We start from the raw sequence: 15,087 nt of genomic DNA on the forward strand, positions 1-15,087 counted from the left end.
TTTGACTTCTACCCTGCTTCCAATCCTTTCCAGTCCATTTTCCACTGCGGTGAACTTAGACTTCATTTATGGCAGGGCGGTCATCCTTAAGATCATTTAAAAATTCAATGCGTAACCTAGAATACAAAGCCAATTAAATACCCTGGTTCAAGAAAAGAAAGCTAAAGTTTCTTGCCAGGCATTGGATAAGGTATTTAATATGTGTTGTCTTTTTGAATCTGTACAACAGATCTGTTTTATTTAGAAGAAACTTGGAGCACAGAGCAGTTTAAGGACTTGTTCAAAGTCACATGCTGGTGATTGGCAGAGCTGGGGAGAAGCTCAGATCTACCTCACTCCAGGGCCCATATTCTTTATTCTCTGCCTGCAACTGGGCTAATGAAATTTGTCTCTCTTCTCTTACTTCCTGGTTTCAACTAAAAGTTGCACACCTGACACCTCTTGTCTCAGAGCTGCATATTAAAATCACCTGGAGCACTTTAAAAAATACCGATGCCTGCCCAGGGATTCTGTTTCAATTGGTCTGATGTGTGGTGTGGCCATTGGAATTTTTCAAAGCTCCCCAAGTAGTTCTAAGAGGCAGCCAAGGTTGAGAAACACTGCCTTAGAGTACTAACACACCAAAACACCAGTCTCTGTTCCTCTGCTTCAGAGAAAAACAATGATCTAACTTGGTCTCTAGCCAATAGAGTAATGATCTTCCTCCTAAGTCATTTCTCCGTGACAGTTTGAGTGGTACAGATTCACATTTCCTCATCTGCAGTTCCAAACTCAAAACTGCTTTGTGAGTTTAGTGCCAAAACTCATTTAGCAGCAAAATCAGGCCTGATTTGATAAGACAATTTAAAGTCTTTATTATCCTAATTGGTGTGAATGTTGTAATTTGTAAGTTTTGCTAAAAAAAATACTAATATGCTTGATTACCAGATATTATAAAATATGATACATATATTCTCTTACCTTTTAAAAGTCTGGGGCTTCCCTGGTGGCGCAGTGGTTGAGAATCCGCCTGCCGATGCAGGAGACACGGGTTCGTGCCCTGGTCCGGGAAGATCCCACATGCCGCGGAGCAACTAAGCCCGTGAGCCATGGCCGCTAGGCCTGCGCGTCCGGAGCCTGTGCTCCGCAACGGGAGAGGCCACAACAGTGAGAGGCCCTCATACCGCTAAAAAAAAAAAAAAGTCTGAAAAACTTCTGAATTCTAAAGCATAGCTAGCCTCAGTTGTTACAGAAAAGGGAATTATGGACTTATAATAGGAAAGAGCATTAAAAAGATAATACGTGTTTACTGACCAGAACAGTCTTTAAAAGCCTACCCTTACCCTTGGGAGTATCATGGAATTATAAAATTGGAGAGTAAGGATGTATAAGTAATTGAATGAAACCCCCTCAATTTATAGGGAAGCAAGCTAGCCAAAAGGAGAGCAAGTAAATTTGATAAACTCATTGATTGCTAAGGCTTTCTTCCCAAAATATTACTTTGTATATGATTTTGATCTGAGTCTTCACGCTTCATTTGGACCCCTTGAAGCTACTGGAACCTTTTGTGTAGTTCAGGATTGGGTTGGCTAACAGATAGGGTTCAATTATAGTTTAGATGGGCTTCAGCTGGCTTTTGTTTCTTACAAGCCCTGTTGCATTTTGGTTATTTTTTAGGTGCTACTGGCATTGAAGACCGTCTGCAGGAGGGGGTCCCCGAGTCTATAGAAGCCCTTCACAAAGCCGGAATCAAAATCTGGATGCTGACAGGAGACAAACAGGAGACAGCTGTCAATATTGCTTATGCGTGCAAACTACTGGAGCCAGATGACAAGCTTTTCATCTTCAATACTGAAAGTAAAGTATGTTTACTGAGATCAAGCCGGTCTTTTTGTTTTTTCAAAGCCAATGGAGTACTTGTGATGTGATGGCTATAAGGAGAAAGAAAAACCAATAACCATTAGCTCCTTGATAACTAGTGCTTCTATCCAGCAACCTAGCTTGTTTAGTTCTTCTAAAGGCTTGGAAAATATAATGATTCAAAGGAATCATTGCTGAATAAAGACCTTGAAAGAAAATTTCCTTTTTCTTTGCCTTTTCCCCACCTCTCCATATTGAATTATCATTGATTTGACAAGATTTAGACCATGAAGACAAAATATGTTAAGCTCTGGGACAGAAATCTACCCCCCTTTCAAGCTGAGGAGAAGTAATGATTTCTGTTGGAGTCAGGTGAATAAGTATTTTCCTGGTAATTCTAAAATTAGGCTCAGAGGATAATCCTGCCCTCTAGTGGTTAATCTTAGCTAGTGCACCTGAGAATATCAAAAGTTGGAAGAACTGTTTAAGGGCAGGGGATAAAAGGGTTTTTGGATTTTTTTTTCTCCTTTTTTTTGAGGAGAAGGAATTTAAGAGATTTGGATTCAGCCTATTTTTCTAATACCCCTTCTTCCCTCCACCCCTGCCACTAATGTCTAATACAAATGTTCTAATCAATTAAACAGGCATTTTATTTTTTTCAGAAGATTCTTAGTATAGTGATACTAAGATTTGTGTATACTGTTTAATTTGCTTGGAAAACCTTCCTCCTTCCTTCCTCAGTTGTCAGACTTCATCAGTCACATCCATTCTGTCATAGCAACCTGCCTCAGAAATCCTCTGGAGCTTCTCACCTGGGTCACATCTTGGGTCTTGGTCACAGGCTTCCAAGTTTGGTTAGCCATGTTTTTATGGTCAGGCCTCAGTCAATAACCAACTAGATGGTACATTTTGAGGAAAGAGAATTTTCCTTATTTAACACAGAGTGAGTTCTCCTTGGCAGTTGACAGTGGCCCAGGGACCCACAAGCATAGCCACCAGCTGGATCCCAGTTTCAGCTGGGCAGTGAGCACAAGAAAATGCTTGGTCATTTTAGTCACTAAAATGGAAGTGCCCTAAGTCTGGTAAGACCTGGATTCAAATGCTTAACCTGCCAGTGACCAGGTATGTGACCTTGGCGAGTTACCCTCCTGAGTCATTTTCTTACCTGTAATGTGAGAATAATGTCTATTTCATAGGGATGTTGTGGGCATTAAATGGGAAAAAATAAACTGTTTAATGTGGTGCCTGGCAGATGAAAGGGGTTCAATGAACTTTTAAAAGTAATAAATCACTTGTGTTCAATTTTGACTGTGTCATTTTTGTGAGCAGTAAAATCATTAGTATTATGAAATTTATTTATAAATATACAAGTTATGATTAAAGGTATTTAAAACTACCAACTCAAGTCTTTACAGAGTATCCTCTGTGGACTGTTCTAAATACAAAAGATTTTTTTTGCTATCAGGAGGTATTTTACCTCAATTTTTCAGATAACTAAACGGACCACAGTGAGTGAACATAATTTAATTGAATTTTATAATGACTCAAGTCGATGCATATAAAATCCCAAGCACATAGTAGGGTCTCAGTCGCTGTATTATTTTCTCTTTTTCCCACTCTCCACCCCTCATATGCTAAGAGTTAAAAATGGAATTGAAGGTCATGAGCCCAATTTGTCGTTTAGCAAAGGACATTGCTCCTGTGACATTTTAAGTGGGCCACCTGGCAACCGATGGATTGTCCAATCATATCTATAGTGGAGTACCTCAACTTTACAGGTTTCCATCAACTTTGGTTCCTAAATTTGCAAATTAGGTTATGGTAAATGTAGCTACTTACAAACCTTATATAATTTCTGTTCTCATAAATTTCGATTCTTTTTTTGTTTTAATAGACTCATATCCTGGATTATTTACTGCCTTTCAGGATTCATCATTTAATTTTTTAAGTTTTATTTTCATTTCATTTAAAATTTTCTTCTGAGATAGTAACTCTTTATATTCATGTTTCTTAGAATCTATAAAAGCCTTTTTCATACATGATCTCATTTGACCATTAGTAGAGCAGATAAAATTATCCCCATCTTATAGCCTGAGACTCCAAAAGGTTGTGAATTGCCTAAGCACCGACAGCTGATTACTTGTCAAGCATGCTTTTGGTATTATGTTACATATTATATAACGTATATCTGTTTATCTGTATCAATACATTATTCATGGAGTTAAGTTCTATAAAGTTGCTGAAATACTGAAGTAGTAAAAACTGAACCATTGCCCCTATGGGAAATAAAGGATTAGGTTCCCATGAGCCTCTGGTCAGAACACTTTCATCAACCAATCAATATGTAACTTTGTTTCATGTATGTTTCTTTTTAAAGACACCTTATTTTATATATATATATATATAAAATCATATATATTATATATGTAATCATATATATTACATATATAATTTTGTATATATTATATGTATAATTTTGTATATATCATATATATATAATTTTATACATATATAGTTAATTCATTAACATTGAACTCATGACCAACAGCATATAACTCAGGCTTGAACGAAGTTTGTCTCCAACAGCATATAACTCAGGCTTGAACGAAGTTTGTCTAACACACGTTTTCTACATAAGGCACATCACAGCCTTCTTGTACATAGGAACACTAGACAGCATTAAAGGGCTATAGTTAGGGCCATTTTAAACAGTGAAATAACCATCAAAAAGCACAAAAATGCAAAAAATGTGTCACCAGACAGAGAGTGAAAAGGGCACTTGTTTACGGTGTGGGAGCTGACCTAACTCAGAGCATCATCACCCGCTCAGCTTCAGCTGGAAAGGTGTGTGTTGCATGACTATGATCTTCGGTCACCCTGCGCGTGTCCACACGTGACCAAGAAAGCACCTTTATCATAGGATTACAGGTAAATTTTAGCAAGTAGGTGAATTTGCAAATATGGAATCTGCAAATAATGAAGATTGACTATATGTGTATGTATATTTTTTCTGTAATGAAAATATAGTTAATTTATACAACTAAACACTTTTGTACTCAAATAAGAGAATAAAAATATCTGGAATCAATCTACAGTCGTAAAACCAGATAAATGACATTCATATCTTGAAGGGCATCCAGTCAGACTGCACTCTGCAGTGTGAGCATATGAATGCTATACAGACTGTATTTATACTGTTGTATAGTATTGTGGCTATATTTTTTCATTTAACAAATATCTTAACCATCATGTCATGTTAATAGAAGTCTTGGTTTTCAGTGACTGTAGGGTATGTTACCTTCTAAATGTACCATTTTAATTTAGCCAAAGTTTGGAAGGTTTTTAAAAATATTTTTTTACTATTCTATACTGGGCCTATGCTGAGCATCTTTGATTCACCTTTGTATACTTTTCCATGGGGGCTTTGGAGGTGTCTGGGACCAGATTTATTCTCGTGGTAAATGTTGCCAGGTAGCTCCATTTTGAAGTTGAATCTCTTGTTTATAGTTTATGTGGTTGTTAAGTATTTGTTGTGTCTGTGTGCCTACATATTCATACCTACTTCCCATCTTATTTTGCTTTGGGTTGAGAAATGCTTGATAAAATAGCATTTGAAATGAGAGTAAATGGCCTCTGAGTGAGGGGCTCTTTCGTGAATAAACTATTTCAGGCTTGGTGTATAAACTCAAATGCACCGTTCCAGGATTTTGTTTGGCTCTGTCCTTAGTGGTCATTTGACACAATTTCTGTATAAGTTTATTGTTCATGTTCTTGAGGAGAATTCATCTCATGAATATTTATTGGGTGCTTAACATGGCCCTCTTTTAGGAATTAGAAAGATTTCAAATGTAAATTAAAAGTGCTGGGCTTCCCTGGTGGCGCAGTGGTTGAGAATCCGCCTGGCGATTCAGGGGACGCGGGTTCGTGCCCCGGTCCGGGAAGATCCCACATGCCGCGGAGCGGCTAGGCCCGTGAGCCATGGCCGCTGAGCCTGCGCGTCCGGAGCCTGTGCTCCGCAACGGGAGAGGCCACAACGGTGAGAGGCCCGCGTACCGAAAAAAAAAAAAAGTGCTGTCTGTCTTCAAAGAGCTTCCTAACAACCGTGGGATGAGGCCACTAAGAACATCGACCAGAATGTTAACTCGGTGAGGGTGGGGGTTTCTGGTTCATTGATGTATCCCCAGCACCTAGAATTTTTTCAAATACACAGTAGCTTCTCAATAAATAGTAAGTGAGTGAATGTGTTGAATCAAAGAATAGAAAAATAATTATTACTGTTTTAAATTCTGCTGTGTCATGCTTTACACTAGGAGCTGTGCATGTATTGGGTTGGCCCAAAAGTTTGTTTGGGTTTTTCCAAGACATCATATGGAAAACCTGAACGAACTTTTTGGCTAACCCAATATTATTTCACTTATTCCTCGCAACGAATTATAATGTAGACATTTGAATTTTTCTCATGAGAAAGTTGAGGCTCAGAGGTTGTATTAATTTGCTTAAAGTCAAGCAGGTAGTAAATGAGAGAATGAGACGGAAGGGCTCTTGAGATTTATGGTTTGGGAAGGTAAGTTGCACAAATAAAGAAAGAAATTCTAAAACTGTTTCTTAGTTGTACAGTTGGAAGTGAGATGCACCCCATCCTTTTATCCTGTCCCCATATACACACAGAAGTCTCTGTGGAAGAGCTGTGAGGTCTTGGAAAGTAACCGATTATTCACTCCCTGGGGTTGACTTGATGCAGCAAATGTTAAAGAATAGCAATGATAAATATAGCTGGATGTGGCCAGCAGGGGAGCCCCAAAGCTAACTGTCTTTGCCTCTCGTTTCAAGAATGCCTGTGAGATGCTGATGGACACAATCTTGAAAGAACTTCAGAAGAAAAATCCAGTTTCTCCAGAGCAAGCATCAAGTGAGGCTTTACACCAGCCTCCCGCGCCCCCGGACTCAGGGCTGCGAGCTGGACTCATTATCAACGGGAAGACCCTGGAGTTTGCCCTGCAGGAGAGTCTGCAAAGGCAGTTCCTGGAGCTGGCTGCTCGCTGCCACGCTGTGGTCTGCTGCCAAGCCACGCCCCTGCAGAAGAGCGAAGTGGTAAAACTGGTTCGAAGCCATCTCCGGGTGATGACTTTGGCCATCGGTGAGCCTGAGCCGGAGTGGAACCCAGTCCTGCGCTTCTCACTTTCATGTCACACCAGAAACTGATCCTTCTCTCTGCCCTTTCTTCTGTACACGTTTGCCCTTCTGTCGGTCTGTCCTTTTCCTACCCCACTTTCCCTCCATCCCCTCACTCCCTCCCTTTTCCCCTCCATCACCTATTTGGCCTCCTCTTATGAACCAGGTGGTAGAGATGTGACATGGAAAACGATATCATAGGACTCTGTGGTACATGTCAGATCCCCAAATCATCTGGGTTAAGGAGGGTAATGTACTGAATCGGAGACCTGAAAAATCCATGAGTTCTGCCTTCGAGAAAGTTAAATTCGAGAATATGAACAATTCATGTATTTATTCATTCAACCACTATTTATTGAGTGCCTTCTATGTACAGGCATTTTTCTGTATAGGAGGAGGGCAATGCAGTAAAAAGTGGAAAAAAAAGGTATAAAGATATAAGATATCAGATAGTGAAAAATGCTATTGAAAAATATAAAGCAAAGTCAGGTGATGCAGAGCATTGGGGGAGGGGGAAGGGACTTCTATTTTAAATAGATTTTTCAGAGACAGTCTTACTGATAAAGTTGTGTGTAAGCAGAGACTTGAAGGAAATGATAAAGGAGCCATAGGAGATCTGGGGCGTGGGGTGGGGAAACATTCCTGGCAGAGAAAACAATGGACCATACTTGGTGTGTTCAAACCCAAAGCAAGTGGAGCAAAGGGAAGAGTCTTCTGCAGGTTAGTGAAGGACAGAGAGGTGGCAGGCGACCAGGTCCTGGTGAGTGTTGGAGGCCATTAGGAATTTTGGCTTTTATCTGAAGAGATAGGGAGCCACAGGAGGACTGAGCAGAGGAGGGACATGAGCTGCCTTAAGTTGAAAAGGATCACATTGGCTGCTGTGTTGAGAGTAACCACTGGGTTGTAAGGATGTAAGGAAGGAGACCAGTTGAGCGGCTATTGAAATAATTCAGGGGAAAGATGATTGTGGCTCGAGTGCAGGTAGCAGAGGGGGGCTGGGATGTGGTAAGATAATGAACATGGTTTGAAGAAGGAGCTGCTGCTATTTGCTGACAGATTCGATATGTTCTATCTTAGAAGGGGTCAAGGGGGATGTCAAGGTTTCATCTCTTGAGGACAGAAAAGACGGAGCTGCCCTTAGATGGAGTCAGGGAAGCAGGAGTTGGGTTTTAGACATGTTAAGTTTGAGAAATCCATTAGATGTCTAAACAGTGATGTCAAGTAGGCAGCTGGAGATAAAGTCTGGAATTTAGCATTGAGGAATTGGCTAGAGACATAAATTTGGGAATTGTAAGTCTAGTCGTGATATTTAAAGCCCCGATGGTATTATCAATGAGATTACCAAAAAAATGAGTGTAAGTGGAGAAGAGAAACAGGGTGAGATTAAGCTCTGAGACACTCCAAAGTTCAGACATTAGCAAGATGAGGACTCAGCCATCTCTTATAGTCTCTGTTTCCACCTGGATTATTTTCAGTCTCAGGTAGCATCTCCCCTCAGGGTGCTGGTACAGCTACTGAAAATTCCCACCTTTATATCTTATCCTATTAGCAACCTGAGAGAAAAGATAGTACCTCTTCTCAAGTTGCTGGAATAAAATATCAGGATTAGGGTGAAATTTTGTTCAGCTGTCTTACTGAATGAGCAGATAAATGAGTGAATTGTTCAAGGCCCTGGATCCATCTGTTCCTGAGGCTAGAGCCCTGGACATGTCAATTCTATCAATTAAGCTGAATCATGTGCCCATCTCTGAACCAACCACTGAGGCCAGGGAACAGGCAATGGTAATTGTCCAGGCCTGAGTCAGTTGCCCATCCCAAATCTGGTGGTTTGGGCTCAGAGACTCATGGACTCAGAGTTCCCAGAGAAAATCAAGATACTATTACCAGAAAACAAGTTAAGGTTGCTGGGCAGTTGGGAACAACAGATGTTCATTACCAGCAGGAATGTAATACCTCCTCTAAAGAAGCTTCCAATGTGTTGGGAAGACAAAGAAATCTATAGCAAGCTTAATACCATGATAGATACGATAGAGATTCGTAGGGTGGTGCTTGGAGCCTAAGGAACGGGCATTGGATCTAAAAGGAACATGAGAAGGATTTCCCAGAGGAAGTGATTATCTAAGCTGAGCGCAAGAGCCCTTGAAATCCAGCAAGGTGGGGCTGGGGTGATGAGGACAGTGTTATTAGAGAGACAGCATGCGCAGGACTGGAAGGAGTAGGGTATATCCGGAAAATTGAAAGTAGAGTGAGTGACATAGAGAAAGGGGAGGTCAGTCCAGGTAGGGGCTGTAGCATGAAGGACTTTAAGGTAGTGTTGAGTATGGAATTCTTCCTGATGGCAGTGGGTTGCCACATTGCATTTCTGCTTAGCTAGCTTCCAGGCAACTTGGAGACATAGGATAAACTTTGAAGGACTTGTTTGTTTGTTTGAGTGGCCACTGTTGATTTGCACAGTTGGCAGTTTTTCTCTGCTCCTCATATGTTTCTCACCTTTTCTTCTGTTTCACAAAGGTGATGGTGCCAATGATGTTAGCATGATACAAGTGGCAGATGTTGGGATTGGGATCTCAGGTCAAGAAGGCATGCAGGTGAGTGGATGTTGTGCACCCAAACACCATGAACTTGACCCACCCATCCAAAGGCAGCATCCTCCATGGTTAAATCTCTGTGGTAGAGTGAGGCTGTCTGTGGCTGGCTCAGGAGTGGGTGACAGGACATGTAGCCATTCATTCATTGATTATTTACTGGGTGAGTATTATGGTAATTTCCCTGGGTAATTTTAGCTCTGTGGCTCACTTGTTCAGTTTAAAAATATATAACTTATCTAAGTCATAAGGATATATATTTTTAGCACTGCAGTAGCTGTATGACTTTTGACACTGATGAGAGCTACTAAGGATTTGAATGAAATATCTAAAAATCCTAAAGAGAGAGGGAGAGGGGGAGAGAAGATAGGAGAGAATGAGGGAAGTGAGATTGTCCTATTTTCGTGTGCGTGCATGTGTGTCGAATCGTGTTTTAGGCACAAAATTCAGATAGAAGCTTGTCCAAAAGACTGCTTGTCATGTATGGAGCAAGTGCTGTCAAAGGAAAGTGGGATGTGAGGCTTAGGGTTTCCCGAGAATGATAAATTACGACATCTCTATAAAAGATGAGAAATTCAAATACCTCCTTTGCCTGCTACGTTATACAAAGTCACATGAAGTCATGACTATATACTTTTAATATTCTCCTCATGGAAGAGAAGCAAATGCACACTGTAATGCGCAGAGTTCTTGGTAAGGGAGCTGCTCTCTAGGGAAAGTACACTTGCTGAAATTACATCATGAATGGTGACCAGAGAGAAGTTTTGTTTCATTGGACCACATTGGAAAACTGAGCGGTAACTCCAGGTTAAGGCTCTGTATTCATGGGTGTGTGTTTGAAGGTTTTTGTGGGTTTTTTTCCGATCTTAGGTTTAAACCACATATTTGACCAGTCTGAGCCTGCTGGCGGTTAGGCTGCCATGCCATGTCTGTTCTAACATGTTCCATTGCTCAGGGTGACGTTCTCTCCCCATTGCCTCTGCAGGCTGTGATGGCCAGTGACTTTGCCATTTCTCAGTTTAAACATCTCAGCAAGCTACTCCTTGTCCACGGGCACTGGTGTTATACCCGACTTTCCAACATGATTCTCTATTTTTTCTACAAGAACGTGGTATGTAGCTCCAGAAAATTCACCCCCCTCCCTTCTCCCTTCCACTCCAGCTTGTGTAAGGGGTGAAGAGGAAGGGCCCGATGCTAAGCTCACTTTGTTTATTGATGTTTGGGAAGCAGCCAGGAGCACTTCTGCTGTCTTACCAGGAATAATCTGGGAATGTGCTGTGTTTCAGCTGCTGACAGCAGATTGCTAGGCTTGTCCATCTGCTAGCATTTTCTATTCCCTATGCATTTAAATTCAATTAAGCCCTGTCTGATTCGTTTAGAATCCAGTTTTTGACCTTCCCTAAAAAGGTTGTGACAAGCAGGATTATGAAATGTTTAACGCTTTCTGTCAGTAGAGAATGAAAAGGTTTGCTTCCATTTTACGGGAGATATAAAAAATATATATGTATATATGCTGTCCCCAGACGGCTGTCCCATGGGGTATATTGAAGACACAGATACAGATGAAAACCCAGTATAGTGCCTTAGGCTGTAGCTGGCTAGCACTCCCAGATGACGAATTCTTTGGCAAGCCTGTAAAATGTGTTTGTGCTTGGTAGCTATTTGATGGTCAAGGAACTTAATTTTGACTATGTAATTCATAGAAGGGCAGAATTTGAGTGGTAGGATTCCTGGCTTCTAATCTTAAGCAAACCATTTAAATTTCAGTTTTCTCTTTCATAAACCCATGTGGACCTTAGATTGCTTCACCTAAATCCCTTCTAGGTGAGGTGATTATGTAAATATGTCATGATTTTCAGACCACATTTATTCTTGGTCTTTAAAGTGCGTATGTAGCAAGTTAGCAGTAAACAGAAATGTACATCTCTCTGTTGAAATGCCATCTTTAGGAAAAAGATGACTTTAATGGGTCATTTTTAGGATATCCCGAATATGTAATTTAGATCGGTGCGTGCACTTGTGTCTGTCTGTCTGTCAATCAGCAGCAGCATTTTTTTTTCCTATAGCGCGATGGACTTTTCAGGAAGCTTTCAGTACTTTACTAATTGGAATTAGCACATTCAGTCAAAGTTTAAGAAAGCCTTGATACTGTATGAAAATATTTGAAATGTATAATATCTCTGTCAGTGTGATTCTGGGGAAAGCTGTGATTAGTCATTTAAAATTCCAGGACTTAGTGGTCAATGACTTTTAGAGGGGAGCCTGTCTCCCAGGCTTTTAAAATACCTTTGCATTTTTCTACCTTCTCTTCTATTATGATGCAGTCCGCCGCGTCCTCTCCCCCTTCCTTTTAACTCCATATTTCTAACTAATATTAGAAAGAGACTAGGACATTATGATAAAACAAATGTCCAAATGTTGTTAAGTATTAAACATTTTGTCTCACGAAAAAAAAAAAAAGAGAGATGCCACATGCTCTTGGAGAAAGGGGGTATTTATTAGTAGAGAGTACATCACCAGGGAGCAAGGACCCTGGGGTCGTTATGCTCCATGAACCTTGATGTTCGTTCACACTGAAATCCTCCTGACTTGTTTCTACCTCTTTCTTGCCTAGCCAAACAACAAATGGTTTGTAAACTATGGAGAACAGGGCCAGTATCAGAAGCCATTAGAATAGCTTAGCTTTCTGAGACTGCGGTTCTTGCATCTTGGGCAGTTTTTGAGATGGTGATGAGGACTGTGGCTTCATTCCCCAGAATAGTGCCCCAAACCGCATATACCTAAAACCTGTACATTTGCAGGAGTGAGGCGTAGTGCATATCCATGGACCCTAGACTAAGAAACTCTATTCTAAGGATTGTGGCCCCCATCCTGAGGTGTTTCAGTGTATCTATGGTGCCAACAATAATATCTTAATCAATTAATTAAAATCAATAAAAAGGCATTTTACAGGTCATGAGCAGTTGCTAACTGGATCTTGATACTAAGACCTGACATAGTATAATTCTCATTTTCCAGACATAGAAACCAAAATTCATAGAGGTTATTAAAATGACCTAAAGTCATATAGTCAATAGGAAGTTTCCGTAGGACTTGAAACAAGACCCCCTAATTCTAAGCCCAGTGACCTTTCCTGTGGCCTGCCTTGCTTCAGGGCACAGAGCTTTTGCTATCATGGACTTACTCTGAGACAAAATAAGAAACTATGTATGTGCCTGGCCTCTAGCATGACCACCTGTCCTGGTTTTCCTGGGACTGTCCTAGTTTTTATAGTACGAGTACCATGTCCTGGGAAATTCCTCGGTCCCCAGCAAACTAGGATGGTTGGCCACTCAACTGACACCATCCCATTTCACCAGGAAAAAATAATTGTGAACCCAGAAAGCAAGAGAATGAACACTTGTTGTATGGCTGCTACATACCAGGCATAGGGCTAGATTCTCTTCATCTGGAGCTAGAACATCTGCATTTGAATACTGACTCTGCCACGTGTTAGCCAGGTAACTTTGGGCAAGTTCCTTAGCCTCTCCGTGCCTTGCTTTCCTCATCTGTAAAATGAGAACAACAGTAATTCCCAAATTGTTACAAAAATTGAATGTATTCTTTTTAAAGCTCTTAGAACAGTGCCAGCACTACATAGTAAATGGTCTGTGTGTGTGTGTATGTGTGTGTTTGTATGTTTTAACTTAGTTAAACATTTACCAAAAATGCTGCAAGGTAAGTTGTGGTCTTCCATTCTGTAAGTGAGGAAAGGAGGGGCTGAGATCACATGACTCAGGACAGCAGCGTGTGGCGTGTGCGGTCCTAGCACGCATTGGTGACTCTAAGACACGAATGTTCCTCTTTGTGTCCCTAGGCCTATGTGAACCTCCTTTTCTGGTACCAGTTCTTTTGTGGGTTTTCAGGAACATCCATGACTGACTACTGGGTCTTGATCTTCTTCAACCTCCTTTTCACATCCGCCCCTCCCATCATTTACGGTGTCCTGGAGAAAGATGTGTCTGCAGAGACCCTCATGCGACTGCCTGAGCTGTACAGGAACGGCCAGAAGTCAGAGGTGGGTGTATGGCAGAAACACACAGACCGATACGTAGTTGCTGTCAAAACCGCTCAGCTCCAATGTTGTTGGGTATTGAAAACTATTTGAATCACCTATTTGTTTCCAAAGATCTCTACGAACACAGCAGCTATTGTCAGTCGCTTCTGAGATGAACACAAATAAAACTGTGAAAGATCTTAGGTATTTATAAGCAGGAATCCAGTCCTCAGACCTTACAACTAACAATATCTAATAGTTACTAAACCCCACAGTGCTGCCTTTTGCGCGCACTACTGAATATCTCCAGTCCCATTCATCTTCACAAAGCACTTTGAGAGAGAACTTGGCATTGTTCCCATTCTAAGAGAAAGAATCTGAACTTCAGTGGGGCTGAATAATTTTTCCAAAAACCTCACAGCTAATAAATGGCAGAGCTAGGTTGGGAACCCTTTTTAGTCTGGTTCTAAAGCCAAAATTAAATTCTTCAAGTTCTGCTGTCACGCAAAATAGTGGTGTGAACTTAACGGCTCCCTCTCCATAAACGCATGTCCTACCTCCCCTTAACTCATCTTTCAGTCCTGTCCATCCACCTCTGATATGTCCCTTATGTCTCATTTCCTCTTATCTATAGTATTGTAGTTGCTGATTAATTGGGCTAGCTGGCTCAAAAGTTTTTTTTTTTCTAATTTGTCTTTTACAAAATTAATAACCAGCATTGAGATGGTCTTATGAACATTTATGTAATGCCTCTTACTTGCCAGGCACTGTTATAAGTCCTTAACTTACATAAATCTACTTCTCAAAATGATCCTGCAGGGTAGATGCTATCGTTGTCCACACTAGATGAGGAAAGTCAGGCACAGGGAGGTACTTTAAGTAATCTGCCTGTGTCACCAAGCTCATGGGTAGTACAGGTAAACTCTGGTTCCTGATCCCCTGCTGTGCTGCAGAAAGAACACTGATGCTATCTTTGGTCCTTGGGTGCCCCCTCCCCCGCCACCCACCCCTTCACTGTTTAATGGCCAGAAATCCAAAGTGCTCTCCTAAGGACATTGTCAGGATCACAGAGACTGAGGTGGACCAGCAACCTGCAGACACGTATAAGCGGACAAAGCTGAGGGGTCAATCTGGTCAGATATTCTAGCCTTGAGAAAAGGACTCTTGTTAGTCAGGACTCTTTCAGTTGCAAGTGACAGAAAACCAGCTCAAATTGGCTTAATGAAAAAGGGAAATATATTGGCTTTCATAGCTGCAAAATCCAGGAGTAGTGGTGGCCAAACAGCATTATTCTTCAAGCAACTGTCAATGTGCTGGTTACAACTCCTTGGCCCAGCTTGAGTCCCATGCCTTATCATTGTGGCTAGAAAGATGATTCTCTCATTGACTAGGCCTGGGCCATAGATCATTCCTGAGGACAGAGCTGAACCCTATGGACAGGATTGGGAAGGAGGG

At 41.1% G+C, this 15,087-nt stretch overlaps 1 protein-coding gene across 4 annotated transcripts in view; it reads left to right on the forward strand.

Annotated features, from left to right (window-relative positions):
• The window catches only part of ATP10D (ATPase phospholipid transporting 10D (putative)), a 121,930-nt gene that overhangs the window by 91,473 nt on the left and 15,370 nt on the right, over positions 1-15,087 (forward strand). For 3 of the 4 annotated variants that reach the window (XM_059067258.2, XM_067036044.1, XM_067036045.1), the window contains 5 exons: positions 1,657-1,841; positions 6,670-6,976; positions 9,523-9,599; positions 10,582-10,707; positions 13,453-13,653. In XM_059067258.2, coding sequence (XP_058923241.1) covers positions 1,657-1,841; positions 6,670-6,976; positions 9,523-9,599; positions 10,582-10,707; positions 13,453-13,653 — 896 coding nt within the window. The remainder of the gene's footprint in view (positions 1-1,656; positions 1,842-6,669; positions 6,977-9,522; positions 9,600-10,581; positions 10,708-13,452; positions 13,654-15,087) is intronic. The other variant, XR_010841049.1, reaches the window with a different exon arrangement.

The sequence above is a fragment of the Kogia breviceps genome, chromosome 6 (genome assembly GCF_026419965.1).
Source record: "Kogia breviceps isolate mKogBre1 chromosome 6, mKogBre1 haplotype 1, whole genome shotgun sequence".
Classification (NCBI taxonomy): domain Eukaryota; kingdom Metazoa; phylum Chordata; class Mammalia; order Artiodactyla; family Physeteridae; genus Kogia; species Kogia breviceps.